The 21,825-nt window shown below is 36.8% G+C and overlaps 1 protein-coding gene across 4 annotated transcripts in view; it reads right to left on the reverse strand.

Moving 5' to 3' along the window:
* Positions 1-21,825, reverse strand: part of HOOK3 (hook microtubule tethering protein 3) — an 88,597-nt gene that overhangs the window by 33,873 nt on the left and 32,899 nt on the right. For all 4 annotated transcript variants that reach the window (XM_040542137.1, XM_040542136.1, XM_040542138.1 and 1 more), the window contains exons 5-11: positions 18,036-18,168; positions 15,819-15,886; positions 8,088-8,150; positions 6,938-7,021; positions 5,514-5,677; positions 4,769-4,909; positions 1,374-1,575 (exon numbers count right to left, since the gene is read on the reverse strand). In XM_040542137.1, the coding sequence (XP_040398071.1) occupies positions 1,374-1,575; positions 4,769-4,909; positions 5,514-5,677; positions 6,938-7,021; positions 8,088-8,150; positions 15,819-15,886; positions 18,036-18,168 (855 nt within the window). The remainder of the gene's footprint in view (positions 1-1,373; positions 1,576-4,768; positions 4,910-5,513; positions 5,678-6,937; positions 7,022-8,087; positions 8,151-15,818; positions 15,887-18,035; positions 18,169-21,825) is intronic.

The raw sequence follows: 21,825 nt of genomic DNA on the forward strand, positions 1-21,825 counted from the left end.
AGGAGCCCAAACAAACAGACAATTAAGGTACATACACTCTGTGTTTATTCTGAGGCACTGTGGTTAGATGAAACAAACTCACACCCGTCACATGAGAAACTTGAGGTTCATTTCAGTCTCACACAGCAGACCACCTTTGCACAAATCAACAGCTCCTTAGATGTGAAATCCCTGCTATAAAGCATGGGGAATGATGGCAAAAAGGAAGAGTACTTCTTGCAGAACAAATGACAGGACTGCCCCTTCTAAAAACCTTACCATTGGTAAAATGAGAACAATCAATGCAGACTGTCAAAGTTACACAATTATATCACATGCTGAACTGTTCAAAGGCAAGGAATATTTCTTGCTAGTAAACATAACACTACTTGCGTATCAAAGGTCATTGCTTTCTGCATTTACTTTTCCCTTTGATTGTCTGTTATTTCAGTGTTTTTCTTGCCCATGTTCTTTACTAGTGGAATCACTTGGACTGTATTAACAATTAGCCCACAGAGGCTCAAGCTCACTGTCCTAATAACCAAGACGGCCATATGCATGAAAAAAGTTCTCAAGTCTCAGGGCCACACTTTGCATCAGGGCTTGCACTGTAGTTGGTGGTGGCTTTTGCATTCTTACTCTGCTGTAAGCTGATGTATAGGGACCATTGTACCATGACTACCACTTGGAGTTCACAATCAGACAGGAATACTGAGTGGGCACTACTGCTTTAACAAATCCAGCTCTGTCTGATCCTGTAACAAGAACCCAAGAATGATGTCATATCAGTGTAGCGCAGAAGCAGAGAGAAGACTGAGCACATCTTCCACCATTACAGAAATATGATCACATGGTGCCTTGTTAAGCAAGATAAATGCCTTTCACTTCAGAGAGAGTGCTGGTGATTAATTTTGTACTCTGCTGAGTGCATATAAACAAGGATGGTATACATCCTTTTCTCTCTACACCTATGCACAACTAGAACCTCAGATAAAAATGTTGATGAACCAATGGAATAACTTATCTCAGCTATGTTATGTTCCTCACTGCTGGAAATTTCTAAGGGAAAAGTGGACACTTCTTAAAGAAGAGGCTGTAACTCAAGCCTCAATACTGACTATGGTTTAGGAATAATTTGAGAAAAAATGTTAACATCTGTTGTTTTTTTGAGAAGAAAAAAATACTGTATACTGGCAAACAAAGGTAAAATTCAAACAACGATAAGAATTGCAGAAAAGAAGAAAAAAGGTAGTGCCTACAAAACAAGCAACTCTCCTAAACGCATGGAGCTGTCTGTTCATCTTTTCTTTTTTACTTTGAGATATTAGCTGTGTTACAACAAGGAATTATTACACAATGCAGAAAACTGCTGCACTGATGATTTCTGTTCTCACCTGTCTCTTGTACGTCTCCAACTGACTGCGTGCTGCATTGGCCTTCCTTAGTTCTTCTTCCAGGCTCACAGTATTTTGCATGTACATCGTATTCTTCTCTTCTAAGAGTTTCACTTGCCGCCGCAAATCACCCAAGTCTTCTAATTTCTTTTTGTATGATTCCACCTGGCTTTCTAACTTGGCTACTTTATCAGAAGAATGCCTGGAGGGACAGATTTGTATCAGATTTATATTCTGAAAGCTAACAAAATCAAATGTCCTGAAGCTTCCTTTATTTTGAATTCACACAGAAGACATTATGAGACATCACGAGGAACATGAGAAAATGACCATATTCTCACATTACGAGATGTTTTCACTTTTAAGTTGTCTGCTTCCCTTCCACCATTTGTTAACTCAAAAAGCTCCTGAAGCACTTTTAAAGAGTACTGTTTGAACACAGGTCTGTATTATTTTGAAGGCCACGGTACCCATTTCACATTTGTTCAGTGTGGTCAACTGTTCTCCATCAAGGTCAAACGTGCAAGCTGTACCAATTGCTGGATTCAAGATCTGACTTCCGCTGACAATACTGACTTAGTTTTATAAACAAACCTTATGTTGGAATAGAAAAAAATAGACAAAAAAATCAGAAACTACAGATTCATAAACATGGGTTTGCTAATTCCTGTAGGACATGCAGGGAGTCTCTGATACAAAACGCTGGAGGGTCAGGCTCTCTAACATGTTGTTTAACATGTTGTATAAACTAAAGTTTAAATCTCATTTTTAATGTGGTAATCTACTTATTTTTGAAAGATGATGAAAAAACTGACATGCATTTTTTTCAAAACGTACAACTCAGAGACATTAAACAAACGTATCTTAAAGAAATACAGAACTCGTATCTCACTGAACTAAACACCTGCAACTTGGTATATATGTTAGTTATCATTAATAAGTTTCATCACCAAAAGCTCAGAGACCTTCAGCTCATGCCCTGATGTGATGCCTTTTCCCTGATGTAAAGAAGTAGAGCAACAGTATCCCACAGCAGTCCTCTTCATATTCCATTTTTTGTTCCCTCCATATTTACTGCAATATACGCTCCATGACTTTATTACAAGGGCATGCAGTGACAGGACAAGGAGTAATGATTTTAAACTGAAAGAGGGTAGACTTAGATTAGATATAAGGAGGAAATTCTTCACTCAGAGGGTGGTGAGGCACTGGCACAGGCTGCCCAGAGAAGCTGTGGATGCCCCATCCCTGGAGGTGTTCAAGGCCAGGCTGGATGAGGCTTTGGGCAACCTGGTCTGGAGGGAGGTGTCCCTGCCCATGGCAGGGGGTTGGCATTATATGATCTTTAAGGTCCCCTCCAACTCAAACCATTCTATGATTCTGTGATTAGTAGAAATAATGGAGTCTCAGTCCCTCCACTATCTGGTACAGATAAATACAGAAATCCTGGTGTTCCAGAACACAGAGGATGGAAACTCCAGGACACCAACTGAAGCATAAAATTGCACATAGTGCATACTGTTCATGTGGACAACAAGGGATCTGATAAGAGTTTATGGTCCAAGCCACCCTCACTTAACTAGAAAATATAAACAAAACCACTGGCGGGCATTTGGAGAATCTGTATTATGTGTAACCAGACTACAAGTATACAAACTCCCTGATGACAGTAGACACTCATGTTGTGGCATAGGTGAGTGGAAAGTACTCAAGATACCGCTGAGTGACTTATTACAGCCATCAGATAGCATAATACTGCTAAGTTGCCTAACATTTACTGATTAGATATGTAATTAGTAACTAATTTACTGAAGCAGAATTGAGTGGTGGTCTGTGCACTCATTTGGAGGATCTGAAAAGGACTGTGACATTGAAGTGGCATTCACAATATGCTCCTTCTGGCAGACCAACATAACTTCAGCAATAAAAGTGCTTAGTGTGACTCACAAGGTGAAGTAACACTGGGGAGCAATAAGACCAGTACTACTGGGACAACTAACATGGAGTTTAAGTGAGGAATATGTGCTAGATAGAAAGATGGAAGGCAAAAGCTTATGAAGTTAGGATATAATAACCTGCACTGAATTACTCAATAGGTGGGGGAAAAACTGCACTGAACATATGGCAATTTGATCAGGGTCTGAGAGAGAGAAAAATAAAAGTCATATAAAGGAAAGAGCAAGTCAGGATCATGATGGTTTCTTTGAAGTTGCTTGATGGTTATGCTAGACATAATAAGAGACAAACAAGCTAAGAATTATTTGTTAGAAGCTGAGAAAGAAAATCTTTCCAAAAGCAGTATGACACACAAAACCAGAAATAAATGTAAGCACAGGGTAAATACCTACAAAACAAATTACAACCCCAATTCACTGCTGAAGCTTAGTAGCAATGGCAACAACTGCTACAAATTGACAGAACAGACCCTAAGTTATGACTGCTATGTATGATGATGATAGGACAGAGATACATGGCACGATCCAGAGTGCTGAACCCCCATCAAATGAACACCATATAATAAACCCCTCTGATTCAAAGAATGACAAAGTTCACATAGTAGCATCCATAACGAAATTAGCACCTGGTACACTGCCAGGATGGCACTGGCCCTGCCCTCTCTCCTCCCTATTCCCAACTATTACTGTTTCCTCAGCTTCATTTTAGAACTTATTTACATACTCAATTTCCTACGAAATCTGGAAAATCCCCTACTGGTGGTCAATTTATGAGATCCTGGGGCAACCCAAATCTCCCTAACCCCCAATAAAGCACAGAGACTCTCTCTGGGGCAAGGAATTACTCTTTGAACCCAAACTTCAGACACAGATAATTTATAAAATTGGGCAGCACAATGGGTTCGTTCCGTACATTAATGACAGAGAAGGTAAAGATGAATGTCTTTGGTAGAAAGCTAGTGAATTAGAAAAGTCAGTATTAAAATAAGTCATGTTAGAATTGGTAGAAAAAAAGATACAGCTGACTGACAGATAACTAGTTCTGAATAATCCATGGCAGCAAGATACCACCATTGAAGGATTATGCTGTTGTAAAAGAGGCTGTCCCACCTTATAAACCCCTACCATTGTCAGTCATTACAACTATGGGTGCTAAAAATTCAGTGGGAAAGACCGCTGTAACAGATGTTGTTCATATTATATGATTATGAACCAAAGCACAAGTCCAAACAATCCCATGAAAGGAAAAGGTCTGGTTCCCCAACAGGAACGGACACCCACATCCTGAAGGCGATGATGATCATGGAATAGTCTACACTCAGAGACCAGTACATGGCTTGTTATGGCCATAAGATGGTATAAAATTGCTAAATTTGCTAATATTTACTGATTAGGCACATAAATAATTAATTTATTTAAGCAGAATTTTGTGGCGTGTACCTGAGTACATCTATCTCATCCTTCAGAGACTGAGCCTCTTCTGCTAATGTAGTAAGCTCTTCTGTCTGTTGTCTCAATTCAGCAATCTCCTTTTCCAGTTCTTCACAGCGTATTCTGTAGTCATCTTTGGCAGCTTCTAATCTGTAGAAATGAAGTGAAACAGAAAAGATTTCTCAGCTTGAGCAACAGTTATCTTTCTTCACCATCATCCTCTCTAAGAATGCTAGAAACAGACTTCTTATGCAGGAAAGGAAAACAGAAGCCCAATGTGCAACATTGCAGACACTCCCAAATGCCTTGATTACTGAAAAATATAGAAGCAGATCAAGTTTTTTGATGCCTTCAATCTGATGTCAGTGTTTCTATTTGGAACATCACAATGTTGTGATGTTTTAATGGAAAGATAACCTGACTTTTTTTCTGTTATAATAATCCAAAAAAAAATCGATGTTCAAGCAGAAATCTCCACCTTTTTTCATCTTGGGTTGTACAGAGTTTGAACATGACATCTTTATCCTACGCTTTTTTTCAGCTGTTTACGTTCAATAATACTAACCTGATTGTCCGATGAAATGCTGTAGAGCTCCCAATGATGTGGTTTTTATTTATTTATTCTTAAAGCCTGTCCAGTACATTCAATTAGTTACCAAGTCATTCATGTAGTTACCTGAATTTCAACTAGCAAACATAGTCATGTCTGCTGCCAGCTACAAACAAACCATCTACCCACATGCAACTCTTCTACCTGAATGTTTCCTCTTGGAGTTGTTCTAGCTGTGTCTGCAGCTGCAAGTGCCTACGACCTGCAGGGCTGTTTGGATCTTCAATAGAATCAGATTGATTCAAACGTTCCATCAAAATCTGGTTCTCGGCAAGTAAGCTGCTCTTCTCCTCCTGAAGGGCTGCAACCTGTTTTAACAGATACACAAACTGGAATAACAGAGCTATCCAGCTCTAAAAAGTAATTTTCTTGTGTGCATAACAAAGTAGAAACACAACTCACAAATGGAAGTGCACAGGTTTCAATAATCACATTTCACAAAGGACAAACCGTAACTTTAATAGGTATTCAATTGCTATGTGATGTAACCAACATATGGCAACATTAGGGGTAGAATTTAGCACCCGTAAAAGGTAATTTTAACTGTACTTCTCAGAAGCATCTAGGCAAAAAAGTCTTAGCTATCACAGAAAAGGAGTTCAGTATATTGATGTCTGCATACTTTCCAAACACGTAAAATTAGCACTTCGTATTAAAGCTTTTAAAATTGACTTCCAAATGAAACAATGCCTATCAGTCCCATAGAAAATCCAAGTCTGGATATCCAAGTAATGGCTGTGCCCTTCTGATTTTTTTTTTTTCATCCAGCAGCCAACTGTAAGCAGATCTGAAACGGGAACAAAATCCCAAGATGGCTCAGTTTCCAACAGTTTTGTGAAAACAAGCACTGGTGCAGAGAGAACCAGAAGTGCTGCAAACAGCAGCTGAAGCATGAGTTCATATATTAGTAAGCAGCATAGAAGCTATTATTAAATATGCAGGAGGAGGAGGAGGGCAAGAGAAGAAATATGAAGATCTCAACAGAAGGAAACGCTTCATTAAGAGCTTGCATCATCAAATAAAATCCACCACGAAACACAAATCAAGGCAAACAACTTCATTAATTCTAACAGTTAGTGAACAGCTTGGCAAAAGGCTGAATTATAGCACCAAGAAGTTTCACTGACAATGCCTTCTTGGGCTCCCTCATTACTCTCTTCGTGTCTTCCAGACTACATATGCTCGATTTTACAGTAAGGCTCAATCTAAACCCATACAGAGCTGGTAGACAAGAGTAACTTCTGGCTGGGGTTGAAACTAATTGTTACAGCTGCACTGCTCCTAGGCCTTCTCTAACTCAAGCACTGAGACACGCAGCTCAATTCCTTCCTATCTGAATAAAAGAAAAGTTTTGTTAGAATGAATCATCTTAGTACTGGCAACATTGCATCAAAACGAGAGAACAAACTTCACCCTGCTAGCACAAGTAAAGCAAAAGAATTACTGTGCAATTTTCTTCTCCAATTTACAAATTAGATTTCCATACTATACATCTTGTCTTCAGCTACCTAAAAATTAATAAGTCTCTTCCTCAGTAATTACTAATAGATGCAATATAGACAACATACCTGCATATCTAACTCGTGACATCTTTGGGCAATTTCTTCTTTTGTTGCCAGTGCTTCATTTAACTCTTCCGTAGTTTTCTTCAGCTACCATAAACAACAAATACTTTTAGTTTAATCACTCTCTGTAAAGCAGGTAGAAAAATTCTGAACTACACGACTGCACAATTATTTCTACATGTAGGTAATATATTGATTTTTTTTTGAAAGTGAGGCAATTCTGCTCTTAAAAAGAAGCAAAGAAGCAGATATGAGCACTGTTTAATTTGTGTGACAGAAGTAAACATATTTAAGAGTATTTGGTCTTACAAAAAAGCATTCCAATTACCACATTTATTCTATGAACAGACCGTAAAAATCCTGAAGAACTTGGGTCTGAAAACCTTGTCAATTCTGCACACACTGAAAAAATTGTCAATACCACTTTTCTTTACAGATGCAAAGAGTGGGTAATTTCAGTTTTGAATCTACTTTTTAAATACACAAAAGACTGGAAGGTGGAATACAGGGAATGGACAATTAGGGTAAAATCTCTCTAGTCACTTCAAACTGCACAACAGGAATACAATTAACATGTTGATGGAGAGCCCTACTCCCTTCTGAAAAAAAAAAAGACATTGAATCTTATAAGTAGTGGGAAGTATTCAGGTAATCCCCATAAAGGGCTTTATGTTCAAAGATGTATACCTTGCATGTTTTTATACAAATGCTGTAAAGTTAACTCTCTTACAAGTTTTAACAGTTCTCGGGACTGCTTTAAGGATTTTGAACAAAATCTATATATTGTTTTAGCCAATTTTAGAAGTGGGAGATGGCAAAAAAAAAAGTTTTGATGAATATTACAAACATTCTTATTCTTCTTTCTCATTACCCAGAAATTTACACCAACCTGCAGTTTTGCTGTACTATGTCATATAGCTTTTTTTTTTTTTTTTTAAAAAATGACTTTTTTCTGTTAAATACCCAAAATGGGAAACTCAATTTATAAAGCAAAATGACTTAAAATACATAAATTTAATTTTCTGTTCCTTACATGAATTTCCCTCAAAATCCTTTCATGACTCTATAAAAGAGACAGGTTTCTTAATAAAGCAAAATGATTGGGCACTGATATGCTATGATTGAAGGAAAAGAAACATCTAGTCTTAGATACCTGCCGATCAAGGTCAACGTAAGCATCATTTCCAACAGAGACGGGAGACTCTTTACTCATCAACTGCAATTAGATTACAGTAGATTAGAAAAAGCAAAGATTTACTTTTATATTAAAACCTAAGCTTCAATGAAATACCAAATTGATTCAAATTTTTGTGAGCTTCGTTCTGACAACAAAGAAGTTTTCCACTTAATTTTTATATGACATTCAGAAAAAATTACTGAAAGTAATCTTCAAAATGTATTATATTTAAAGCAATATAAATGAAATGTTACATCATCTCATTTTCTTCTGCAAAAGCGCATCCTTATCTACAATGAAACCTGCAGTATATCGTGGAGAACATTTTACCAAAGTGCCATTGAATGATGGAAGCTATCAACATTTGAAAGATTTACCATAAATTGTTCTCTGCCACTAGTTTTCATTTTTTTTTTTGTTTGTATCAATTTATTTATTTATTTGACAAAAGTTGGGGATATACCTATTTCAGTTAATTGTGCAAAACAATCAAACTTCGTTTTCTGGAGTCGCATGCAATTTGCAAAATAAATACGTAAATAAATAAATCTACAAATGGTATTCTTGAGAACAAGTAATAAAATTCTTGGTATACTGAGTGATCAATGGTTGATAGTAATTTTAGTCTGGAAAACATTGTTTTTAGCTGTGACTTAAGAAATAAGGTTAAAAAAATAAGAAATACTACATAACTAACTCAAAAGGAGGCATTACAGAAACATAACTGTCATTTCTGCGATTCTATACAAACATGAAATGTTTTATCGTTTCTCCTATGGCACAACTCACAGAAGTTACAAACAAAAGAAGTTGAATCTAACCAAAATCACAAGATTTCTTCCCTCCCCCCACCTCCCCTTCATCCTCTCCCTCCCCCCCATTTTCTCAAGGCCTCCTGTCCAGACTGGTTGCTCTTGCCAAAGACAGGGCTTCCTTTATTCCTTACAGAAACCAGTGCCTTTTGCATAACTTTCCATTGGCAAAGTTCTTCTGGTATATAGCATAGGGCTTGTGTTACCTCCGCATCCTTTCTGTTTATACCACTGTATGCAAGAGCAAATCTCTGTTTGACATTTACACTCCTCAAATATTTATACACTTACATTTCTCTCCCTTTCCCGATCTCCTTAGTTGGGATTTAGCTGTATACTGTGTTTAAACTCATCTATCTGTCATCAGAAGTCCTCCTCAGACCTTGACCATGTTTGTTGCTGACTGCTGAATTCTTTCCATTTTATCTCTATCTTTACAATGACAAACTATCCTGAAATGAAGCTTTCCATGAAGCCCAGATTCTCTGGAATAGTAATTAGAAAGTCTCTTGCCTCAGAGCTGTCCTGAAGAATGAAATCACATGCTTTTTTCATTACCATATATAGTGGCTTTACAAATTTGTATTTAATTCAAGGCCATGTTTTTGAAACTGTTTTGCCATCCATAACAAAAATTTCCAATCCCTCTCTTCTTAGCGTTGTTATGCCTGTTTTAATTGCTCCATTTCACTAGCTATTGTTTAAATGCTTTTCCAGATGACTAACAGGGATGCGAAGACTAACCACGTGCTGAACTATTCACCCTGTTGCACACCCAACAACACTGTTCACAACCACGCGCCCTCCGTGCTCCAGACACTGTGTCAGTACTACCCTTTAAGCACTTTCCAGCTGGCAAGTCCCAGGCTGCACGCAGCCTGTAACATGCCCCTGACATTCAACATACCCCTTCTGGACGCAGTACAACTACCACTTCAGAAACCCAGCTTACAGCCCTGCTCTAGACTTATGCAGGAGCAATACAAGAGGCTGTACAACCTACTAGTGGCCACTGTGATGTTGCTCCCTTCTGTAGATTACTGTAAAGGAAACAAGCTGAGGCCAATAAATGCAATGCCTTTATTCTTCAGCATGTTTTCCCACTTCTCCAAGAACTTCCTACACTTGAGAAGCCCTTGCAGAAACATCCGGAAAAAAAGGACAGAATCAAAGAATGGCTGAGGTTGGGAGGGACCTCTGGAGGTCATCTGGTCCAACCTCCCCGCTCAAGCAGGCTGCTCACAGCCACATCCAGATGGCTTTACAAGGAGGGAGAATCGGGGAAAATTAGGGAGAATTAGGGGTGACGTTAACTACATTAGCTGACAGATTAGAGAAGAATTAGGTACTGGAGATACATGGTATGTGTGTAGCATGAATGTTAAACTAAATTTGTGAAGTGAATTCCATGGAGTGCATCATGAATCTGGGGCACAAAAATGTCATGGGAAGTGCACATGAGGCCCCGAAGTCAAGAGCCATAGGAGACATGCAAACACAACAGGAGACTGAACAAACAACAACAGAAAGACAGGAAGCATTCTTGCAATATTATGACCTGTGACATGGTGGGTGTTCTAAAGATGAAATCTAAGGAATTATGCAGCTGGATTGTGTCCAGACAAGAAATGGGAATGAGACCAACAGATTACTCACAAATAATATACAAATCTGACTTCTCATTATTAGTTAACAATACACTCATGTTAAGAAGTGGGTGGAAAAGTGGAATGAAAAGGGAAAATAAATAGGAATGAGGAAGGAGCTTTTCTACCTTTTCCCAACACATTTTCCCACACACAGGAGAGGACAACGGTATATATATGCAGATGTCCTCGCTGTGTTCTGCTTCTGGACTACCTCTTCCTATTTTCTCCCCCCTTAAAAGCAAACATTTTACTATAGGCAGCACATCTTGTACAGTACCATTCTACCCACCTATACAAACTTCTACAAGACTTCCTGAAAAATTCAGGATAGGTTTTATTGAATGCTGTATTTTTAGGACTTCATGCAGTTACATATGTCAACTCAAAATACATACCACACCTTCTGTCCATCTAAAGAAATATAAGATAACAGGTTTGCCTAATTTTCCCTGTTCTCCACATTGTTTCTAGCCAATCAATCTCCGATAGTACAGAAGTTTAGTGCTCCTAAATGTTCATTTTAACAGTTAACTGCTTGATGGCATATTAAACATTTCTGGATTCATTATTACTAATACACTGTTATTAATTTTAAAAGCAAACATCCTTACTGTGTTCTGCCATACCTCCTTTACTTTCATGCTCACATTCAGTCTAACTCCTGAAATATTGTTGTGGTTTTACTGCTTCACATCCAGCCTTAAGTGTGGTATTAGAACACACGGTCTTATTATGTATGAGTCAGCACCAATATTTTGAGTTTAGCGTGGAAACCATTAATATCTTATTTGTTTCAAGTATTTGAACTGGCTGACCCAAGAGAACAAAATGCAGTGGAAAGTGGCCTTCTCATTCTCCCTCCACAGCTGCAAGTCTTGTTTTCTTGACAAGCAAACTACAGGTAGACACATAGGTCTTCAATTTTGCAGCTCCAGAACTGGCTTTCAGCTCTCAGCCAGCACTGCCTTTCAGCTCTCAGCTCATAATTTAGCTTAAATACAGTATATTCATCTGTTTTAATATTTACCTTTAATGAACAATGATGTGCAAAGATTTTAAAGGTTATAAAAAGGGAAATGAATAAAGTGCCTGCAAAACCCAGCAACAGGCATTAGGCGTCTTACAAGTGTTACGAGGAGCCGCTGAGGGAGCTGGGGTTGTTCAGCCTGGAGAAGAGGAGGCTCAGGGGAGACCTCATCGCTCTCTACAGGTACCTTAAAGGAGGCTGTAGACAGGTGGGGGTTGGTCTATTCTCCCACGTGCCTGGTGACAGGACGAGGGGGAATGGGCTAAAGTTGCGCCAGGGGAGGTTTAGGTTGGATATTAGGAAGGACTTCTTTATGGAAAGGGTTGTTAGGCATTGGAATGGGCTGCCCAGGGAAGTGGTTGAGTCGCCATCCCTGGAGGTCTTTAAAAGACGTTTAGATGTAGTCCTTAGTGATATGGTATAGTGGAGGTCTTGTTAGTGTTAGGACAGAGGCTGGACTAGATGATCTTGGAGGTCTCTTCCAACCTAGACGATTCTGTGATTCTTTGATTCTCTACAGTAAAAGAACAGTCTTCTTAAGCACTATGCATGGTAAAAAAAGCAAGCATCTAACATTTATTTCCCTGCTTTTTTTCTGGTTTATTTTATGATGTTAGAATAAAGACAAAGTAGCACAAGCTCGAACAATCAAAATGTTACTTAGATACAAAAAAGCTTATTCTGTGGTAAAGAGGTTATTCTGGATTTTATGTGGCACACTAACCTGGGCACTGTGACAATTTTTACAATTCTTAGTCTGGTTTTTATGAGAAGCAGTTGTTATTTCCTATTCTGTTCACGTTAATCCTTTATATCTATACAATTCCAAACTCATAGCTTTGGCAAAATGTCTTAAAAAAATACTTGTAGAACTGATAGTTTATTGCTTGTGAAATCTGCACAATTCACGTTGTCACAGACACACAAATATTAGGGAAAATTAGAGTAAAACTATCACAAAATCCACAGGCATGAATAACTTGAATTATGAATGCTTTTTTTTCCCCCAACACCCGATTTACATGACTGTGCAAGTGCAGCTATACCACTTAGTTGATGACGTTAGAAGTTCAAAATACTTCCCTATCTGAAAAGCTTCTTCTACAATTGCTAATATTGTACCAACTCAGTTAAAAGCCCATGAAACAATGTCAAATTCCAGCTTCTATATTCAGGGGATTGCTTTCCTTTCTTGTTTATTTACTTTTTAAAGATATAACACTATAAATGATATAGTGTGTATTCCTTAATGCAGCATGACTTTTCCCTTCCTGCTGACAGACCCAATGACATGTTTTTCTACCTATTCAAAATCCCCTGTTACCTTTGCACATTTAAAGGACAAAAGTTTCTGTTTTGTGGAAGCAACACAGTGACTATTAATCCAGACAGGCAGGGCTTTTTGCTATGCACCCATACAAGTTTTGACAATTTCTAGTATATTGCTGTAAAGAGCCTATTCTGACTTTCAACTTGACCTGCACAGAAAAGGGAAAACACACTTGCTTTAGTCCAAGCAGAAGACTTTGGAAATTCTCCTGTTATTTTCTGCAAAGATGTCAAGGAAAGTAAAATACAGAATAGCCAAAATCATTTCTGTATGGAAAGATTTTTTGCCTTCAGAAAAAAATCTGCCAATTATGAAATTAAAAATACATTTCATATTATACACAATATAACTTACTAATTGCAAGTAATAATAAATTAAAATACACTACAAATGGAATATACGTGAATATATTGCATAATACATAGCACATAATATATAATCATATATAATACTTTTTTGCCAATATTTTTGATAGATATATAATTCTTGCTCTTCCTCTACCTCGTACACTGTCTGCATTTAGAAATGCACATCTGCAGATTGGAATCTAAGAAACTAGGTGGTGGTAATAAACCAAATCAATTTGACCTCACTGATAAAGTGCCAACAAAGCATTCTTAAATTCATAAAACCTTTATGGAGTGCTAGCCATGTTTTATTATAAATGTTATTATTTTAAACATAAGAAAGCAAAGAAAAGAAGTGCTGAAAAATCACCAGTAATTAAAAAATGAAATAAATTTACCAAATAAAATTTAAAACAAAACGCTCATTTTTCCATCTAAAAACAGCTTTTTCATGAAAAAAAGAGGAAAGAGAAAAAAGGCAGATGCTTCTTTTCAGAATTATTTTCATGACTAAGATGATCTATGAAAACCCATAAAGTATCAAGGCACTTATATGTGCTTTGCTGAAACAGAAAAATCAATTACATAATACATCAGTAAAGCCTAGAGAGGTCTTTTTAAATACCTAATTTTGAAGAAAGTGTAACTGCATGTCAAGTGCTTTGAAATGTTTGGATTAGGTGACATATCAACTTTTGAAATATGCATATATAGCTACTTTCCTAAGCACTTTATTTTGGTGTCTCCTACACACTGCTTAGTCCAAGTCACTTGGATTCTGAGATCTGCTCCAAGTCCAAGAAATACAAGAACTCCTTAAATACAATGAAGTTTCACCCCTCCAAAGTCAAAGACTGAAGGTGCAGCTCTGAAAAGTCTCCTCAGACCTAATCCTGTTTTTGAGGATACTTTCTGATCTCTTCAGTTAAGCACCTCAGGCCCTCCTCATTTGGGTCTAAATATCTTACATTTCTAATGACAGCTTGGAAGGCAGCATTAAGATCACTCAGAATCACACCAGTCCATGAATAGTAAACCTTCTGATTCACTGAGTTTCAAAATGTGTTCCAGAACAGATACTCATTCTGTGATTTCTCCCCAATTCTACTCCCAATCTCTGAGACAGAGCACAAACACCAAACAAGTTCAATGCCTACTCGTCAAATGCCAAGACTTATAGGCTACTTCAGATCCAGCTATTTTATCAAATGAAGTTAACATCCAGGAGATTTTTAACCTCCTCTCCAGGAGGAAGGATAAGAGAGGATTTTCTATCTTAAGACAATAAGGGATAAAGCGATCCTAAAAGCTAAGTTTAATAAAAGATGAGGTAAGAAAATCCACCAAAACATTATCTCATAGTTTGAAAAAAAAAAAAAAAAAAAGCTAAAGTAAAATATCTCAAATTTCAGTCAAATTGGTGCTTGCCTGCTCTTGGCAGCAGTGACTGGAAGATGATTTAGCATAAGGATTCTTTTAACACCCATTTCAAAAATCCTGTCTGCAAAATTACATATATGAGTCCATAAACAGCCAGCAAGATCTAGAATTGCATGGCTGCAGCATTGGTCGAAGTAATAATTGAGGTTGGAGTTCCCATAAGCTCAATGATACCTCTTTCTGTATTTAGGCATTAAAGTGAAACTACCCTGGTTTTCAATGTAGAATGTAGTTTCTCTCATTCAGGCTCAGATGAAAGGTTATTACCAATGATTTCCTGCTTACCTTACTTGCCTTCCAGGCAGTAAATGTGCATCTGTAAAGACTAATAGGCACATCTCTTCTAGGCACTTTGGGCACGTTAGAAGTCACTGAGCAGCTTCTTGGTAGTAGTGATCAACACTCTGGTTTATTTTACTTCTCTGATGTGCCCTTCTGTATTTTTGATGTGATTCAACACTGACAGATGACCATGAAATCCTTAATTGCATATAGAAACTCTTCAGGCTAACCACCATAACCATTGCAGTCTCAGAAGCAAATCAAGTTTCCTACTACTGAACAGCACTTTTACAAAATACACAGTAGTATACTTGCCAACATGTAAAAACGTGTATCACAAATACCTTCATTACCTTATTCAAAACACTACAACTAACAAAAGAATACTCTGCTATACAGTTCTCTTTCTTGTCCAGTAAAGAAAACATTAACTCCCTTAGTTCATGGAGTTCTGTGATTACAAGGTACAAATTTTGATGAAATTCTACCATATTTGTTACTCATACAGAAGCAGTCTAGTGTACTTCAGGACACACAGGGTAGGAAAGGTATAGGAAAGGGAACCCAGTATAAAAAACATCTAGAAGTTGCAATCTTCTAGATTTAAAGAAAAGTGGGACATTCAAGTAGAGTTCCATGACATAAAGCAAACTTTAGTGCTTTGTGTCTCTAAAATTTAATATTTTTCAATGCAAAATGGCAAAACCTATTCCCCTTATTTTATTTACTTTTAACTGATTTTTTTTTCCAAGTTAAAAAAAAGTATATGTTTGTAATACACTGAAAAGCTGATCTGCACACTGTGGGTACTCTGACATACCTCCTGAATGGCTGTCATGACAACATGTTGAACCGATTCTTCCATCATCATTATGGTCTGGATGTACTCTGAAAAAAAAAAAAGAGCATTCTGGAATGTTACACACAAAACATGAGGTCAGAAGCTGTATCCTTCCCACAAACTGACTAGGTGTCACAGATGATACAGAAATGCATAACCACCAATTAAGTCCCACCCCCAAAAGATACACAAGACTTTATCACAAAATCTGATCAGATGTAAATCCAGGCGCACTAGAACACTGCAACAATGAAAAAAGTACACGATTATCATCCTTTGTTTTCTCCTTCTTGCACGTCACTCTTTAAAGATGTAAATTCTGAAATTTATGTCTAAATTCTACCTATACATTATTTTTTTTTTAATTTTTTTTTTTTTTTACTTTGTTCCCAAACTATTCAGGCTACACAAGTACACTGTCCAAGGAGAGACTGTCCTTTTCTGTGAGTTCAAGGTTCATGTCCTTTCTACAACATCCTCATTTCAAGTCATTTCCATATCTGTTCTTAGTTTGTTTTAATTTTTGTGCTATATCACAACTAAATTCCCTCCACTTTATCCTCGCTCACCTGTAAGTCCACGTGAGCTACTCGGTAAGTATTTTTGCAAAAAGAGACAAGTTAGAATGACAAATTCTGATGTTTAGACCAAGTCAGGGATTTATAATTTGCCCAGTATCGTATGGTTTCCAGTCAGAGATGATCACCTTTACATGCCACCTACATTCTTTGCCAAAGAGGAAGATGCTGGGGATCAGTCACCTCAAAGTGATTAATTATGTAATGCCAAGTCTCGTTCAAAACACATATAACTAGACTGCTCATATATTTTGATTATTTATGCTCTTACTCTGTCAGTTTGAATGTTAAAAGAAATACAGGAATAAGATATACTTCTCACTTGAAGATGCCAAATTATCACCAAAAGAAAGAAAGAATCTTACATAAGACAGAAAAGACAGACGGTCTAATAAAGGAGTTATTTATGCACTTGTGGAAGAAAATCACCTCTACTTTAATTAATAGGGTATCCAGACTGTCTCCTGAGCAAGAAAAGTATAAAAGCAATTTCATAGTGAGAGAAAAAAGTAATTTAGACACCTGAGAAAACTAGAACAAGTAAATTAGTTTAAAAAGCTAAGATGCACTACGCAAGAGGAAGACGAGGTCTGAAAGCCTAGCTGCCGTTTTGACAGAAAGGGAACTGCAAGAAGTTAAATCACAAAGAGATAGATCTTCAATGCAACTTTAATGTAAATAAATAAACATCATTTTATTTATCCACCTGTGTATTTAATAACTATGTTTCTATGCTCCCTGCTTTAAGTATTAAGAATAAACTGTGGTTGCTTTATTATCATAACATGGCTTGAAATGAGTGTAATTTAAGGTAATTGTCTAACAATAAGACACACAGCAGCACCCAAGGATATGGCTAGTTTAGAGCAAGAGATCTGGGACACTAACTAGTGTCTCCACTGTCCAATAGATCCTCTGCAGCATCTGCAGGAAAAATGAAAGGGTCCCTATTTTAACTGTGCATGTCAGATAGACAGTTGATACCACAGGAGTCAAGAGAATCAGAATTGTCTTTCAGTGACTGCTGATGTGGGATTCAATTGCCTAACAGGGGCCCTAAGTGCCATTTTGGATGTCCTTGATGCTTAGTCTTCAGCATCTGCTGAGAAGGACATGGTCACCAGCGGTCGTTATTCCTATTTGCCAGTCTCATGAAAGACTCTCAGAAACTACAGTGTCCAAGATCACACCAAACATATCTCAAAACAGCTTCCAGGCATAGTGGTGGCTCTCTGCCATGCAATAAGAAGGTGACCGGAATGCATTCCTAAAACCAATCATTTTTTGATCCCTAACTACCCAGAGCTACCTCATAAATGGTGAGAGCAAGGGCCCCAGAATTTTCCTTTTTGGAATTCCTTTTTAGCTCAGCAAACAAAAATTGAAACTACATATGTTGATAACAAAACCAATTCCACAGTTTGAGAGTGCAAAACTAGTGAAACTCATAACAAAACAGTAGTTCTTATCTGTAGGACAAAATAACGTTATTACTTATAAAAACGATGCTTACTTGTCTCTAATGGCAACATGAGAAATATCATTTTCCCCTAAGTGATTACACAAGCTGGATTTTCATTCACTGTCTTGAAGCAAACATTCTTTCAAAATTAAATACCTTGCTTCTGTTCACAATTGACAGCACATCCCAAAATAAGCTGAAGCATTCTTCCAAGTTCTGCAGCATCAGCATGCTCTCCAATCAGGTTAACATCAGGAAGCGTGAAGTCATTAATCTGTTGCCCCAAAATCTGCATAAAGACCCAGTACATACATGTCTGTATCACTACACATACACAGATCCACAAATTTCGACAGACAAACATGATCTGAAATCAACAAGAGTTCACTTTTCGCCTTAGTACAGTTTTCATTCCAACTTTAAAACAAACAAAAATGCCTAACACCATTTTATATACAGACCTCCGAGTAGTAAGTCACCCATATTCTTTGGTACAACTAGTATTTGGTGAAACACAAACCTGTCCCAATTAACAAGAAGCTGGTCATTTCAAACTTAGTATGATTTTTTTCCAGATAAGAAAGGTAACAAAGGCAGGCTCAAAAGATGATCAACAGCATGTGGATAACTTTTTTTTTTTCTTAAACAAAGCTTTCCATTAAAAGTCTAATACCTAAAAACATTTTAGCTAGCATAAAATACTACGTACAAGTCTCATATTTCATACCATTGTAAAGGCAGAAATTAAGATATTTCACTTTTACAAAACATGTGTCTAGCACTGATGGATGACAAATGTAAGACTGTAAAACACTTGATCACTTGACCTTGCACTTCCAAAAAATTCAAGCATATTTAGCAATTCCCAGAGCTAAAAAAATAGCTTAATGGAAAAGAATTTAAGGTAGTAGTACAATATATAATTAAACAGCCCACACACAGAAATAAAAAAAATACTGAAAAACAGAAAAAAGAAAACATGTGACTTATAATTAACGTAATCTGATTTATAATTAAGAAGGATTTACATTAATGATTGTCAGTAGAAGGAATTAAACAATTCTCTTAGATTGTTCTCCAAGAACTTTCAGGGGGCTGAAAATATGAATATGAAATGTGGAATTAAACACATCTCTGACACATTAATTGCAGATAAAAAGAAACTGTCATTTCTTAAGCAGGGTGCAATAAAGAAACAATGACTACCGAGGGAATCAGTCATTTGTTTGCCGAATGCTCCTTTTCATTTAATACTCGAGAAAAACAGAAAAGCAAGTAAAGGTATCTATGAAAAATATTCAACAGATATATATATAAAGAACACATAGAAATCAAGCCATTAAAAAGTTTCCCAGGGCTAGGGAGTTGTGGTTGGGTTTGTTCTTATTTTGTATTTTTGGGGGTCTATGTTTCTTTGTGTATATGGTTGTTTAATTATTGTTATTAACAGCCTTCTCAAAGAATGAGAACCAACACAACTAAAATCTTTGTATACTGTAAAGAACTCTGATATAATCTTATATGAAAAGACTTCCTTTAGGTCTTTCTAGCGAGAAAATAATTCTATGAATGCATTAAGCACAACAGAAAATATTACCATTGTATATGGACTGTGATAACACAGTAAAACACAACATTCTTTGAATGATACAAGTCTGATAATGTGTTTATGTATGGACCTGTATTTCTGGAATTTCTTTCAAATGCAGTGTCAGATTAACATTAATAATAACATAACTGCTTTATAGTTAAGGACAATATAATTTCTGTTGAAAAAAAGTTGAAGAGAAGAGGCGTATCAGCAGACACTATAAAGGAATCAAGCAAAGTAAAGGTGAAAATAGAGCAGGATTTTGCAATAAACATGAGATACAATTATAATGCAATGAGAAAAACAATGAAATATAAATATTAAAATAAATATAAAAATTAATTCTGGAATAAATATCATGAGATGAAAATAGGCATTTTTCCTTTTTTTCCCCAAATAAATATAAAAATACTTTAAAAATATTGTAAAAATTCTTTTACAAAAAGAATAGAAGCTTCTATTCTAGAGCAGAAGAGTTCTGCAGTAAAATTACTGGGGCATCAGAAAGCATGCAAGCTATAAATAGGTACCTTTAGCTTCTTGTTCTTCCTTACTGTAACTGATAAAGACAGCAATGTATGATAGCTATTGAAAGACTGTCCTACTGGATGTGGTATGAATTTTTAAAAATTTTAAAATCAGAAAAATTAGCATATTGACATTTCAAAGATTTTCAGCTAATTAGGTAAAATTCTTCTATATTCACATCTATATTGCAAAGAAGATGACTGCTAGGAGGGGGAAATCAGGCTCAAGAAAAACATAACCAGGATTCGTAGCAGAATCCAGATAATCCCCAATATCACTACAAGCATCGCATCAGCAGAAAAAAAAAAGAAACCAAACCAAATAGAGTTAAACTTATAAATTTGCGTACTTAATCAGCTTAAATCAGGCCAAAACCTGCTGGCTTATCGAAGTAAAGTTTTCACACTAGAAACTTAATCATCATAAATTCCAACTATCCAAAATGAAGCTGGCATCACTTTTGCCATAGTGATATTAAGTTCCTATAACAAATAAATTATTGCTAAAACGGTCTGCTATGAACCAGCTTTCTTTCTGAAGGACCGTATGGACCTGTGCTGTAGCACTTCTTGAAGAATTGCAGCTCATGGGAAACGTGTGCTGGAGCAGCTTGTGAGACTGCATGCTGCAGGAAGGACCAGTCCCAGGCTGAAGCAGAGGAAGGAGGAGTAAGGAGCAGCAGAAACAAATCCTTATGGACTGACCACAACCTCCATCCCCTCCCTATGCCCCTGTGCCACTTGGGGAAGAAGGTAGACGAGCTGAGATTGAAGTTGAGCCCATGAAGAGGGGAGGTGTAAGGAAGTTGTTTTTAGTTTAATTCTCACTGCTCTACTCTGTTATTATTGGTAATAAATTAGATTAATCTTAGCTAAGTGGAGCCTGTTTTGATTGTGATTATAATTGGTGAATGATCTCTCTTTCCTTATCTCAGTCTACGATATTTTTTCATTGTATTTTCTCCCCATCCTGCTGAGAAGACAGAGTGAGCGAGCAGCCTGGTGGCCAACCAATGTCAACCCACCACACCATCAATTTTCAAAATTAATTTCAGCTCGGACAGCTGGCCATTTACTGAATCTGAACTTCTGAGTATAACATTTTCGTTCTGAAAATCTGTTTCTTTTTAAATACTTACATTTATTAACAAATACCTTCCTCACAGAAGTACTTCAGAGAAGCTAATACTGTGGGTTTTTTTGTTTTTTGTTTTGTTTTGTTTTGTTTTTTGAGGGACAAGCAATGTCCAGAATGTACAAGTTATGGATTTTGTGCTGCAGTCTGTACTGGTCAATTTGCTTCAAAACATCACTGAAGCTAAAAGCAAATTTCAACAGAAAATTCACCACTGAAAAATACTGTTTTGTATCTTCTCCAGAGTGGTTAATTTCTGAGTTTCATAACAGAGAACACCATGTGCAGACTATTATCCCAGGATTAAAGCAATTGATTAAAAACAGTAATGTAAGGAGATGATAGAAATTCTCTTTCTCTCTTCAAAGAAAAGGGGGAAAAAAAGATGCAGTTTTTAGCTGGAGCAGAAGAGAAATATTGAACAGAGGTACTGTTTAAGGCCATCATCAGAACATAGTCAACAAAGACATCTACAGTTTGTATGACAGGATTTGCAGGTCATATTCCTCTAAAAGCTTAGAGTGTTTGATAATGCAGGTAAGAAGTTTTAGAGCAGGCTAAGGCCTGAGAACAGGTCATGAAACACCCTGAGTCAAACATTTTTGAAGAAAAAGTCAGAAGTCAATGAATCAGTAGAACATAATTTACATTAAATAGGTTAACTAAAATATTTACAAAAACAACATAAATGTA

This window comes from Cygnus olor, chromosome Z, assembly GCF_009769625.2.
Source record: "Cygnus olor isolate bCygOlo1 chromosome Z, bCygOlo1.pri.v2, whole genome shotgun sequence".
Lineage (NCBI taxonomy): Eukaryota > Metazoa > Chordata > Aves > Anseriformes > Anatidae > Cygnus > Cygnus olor.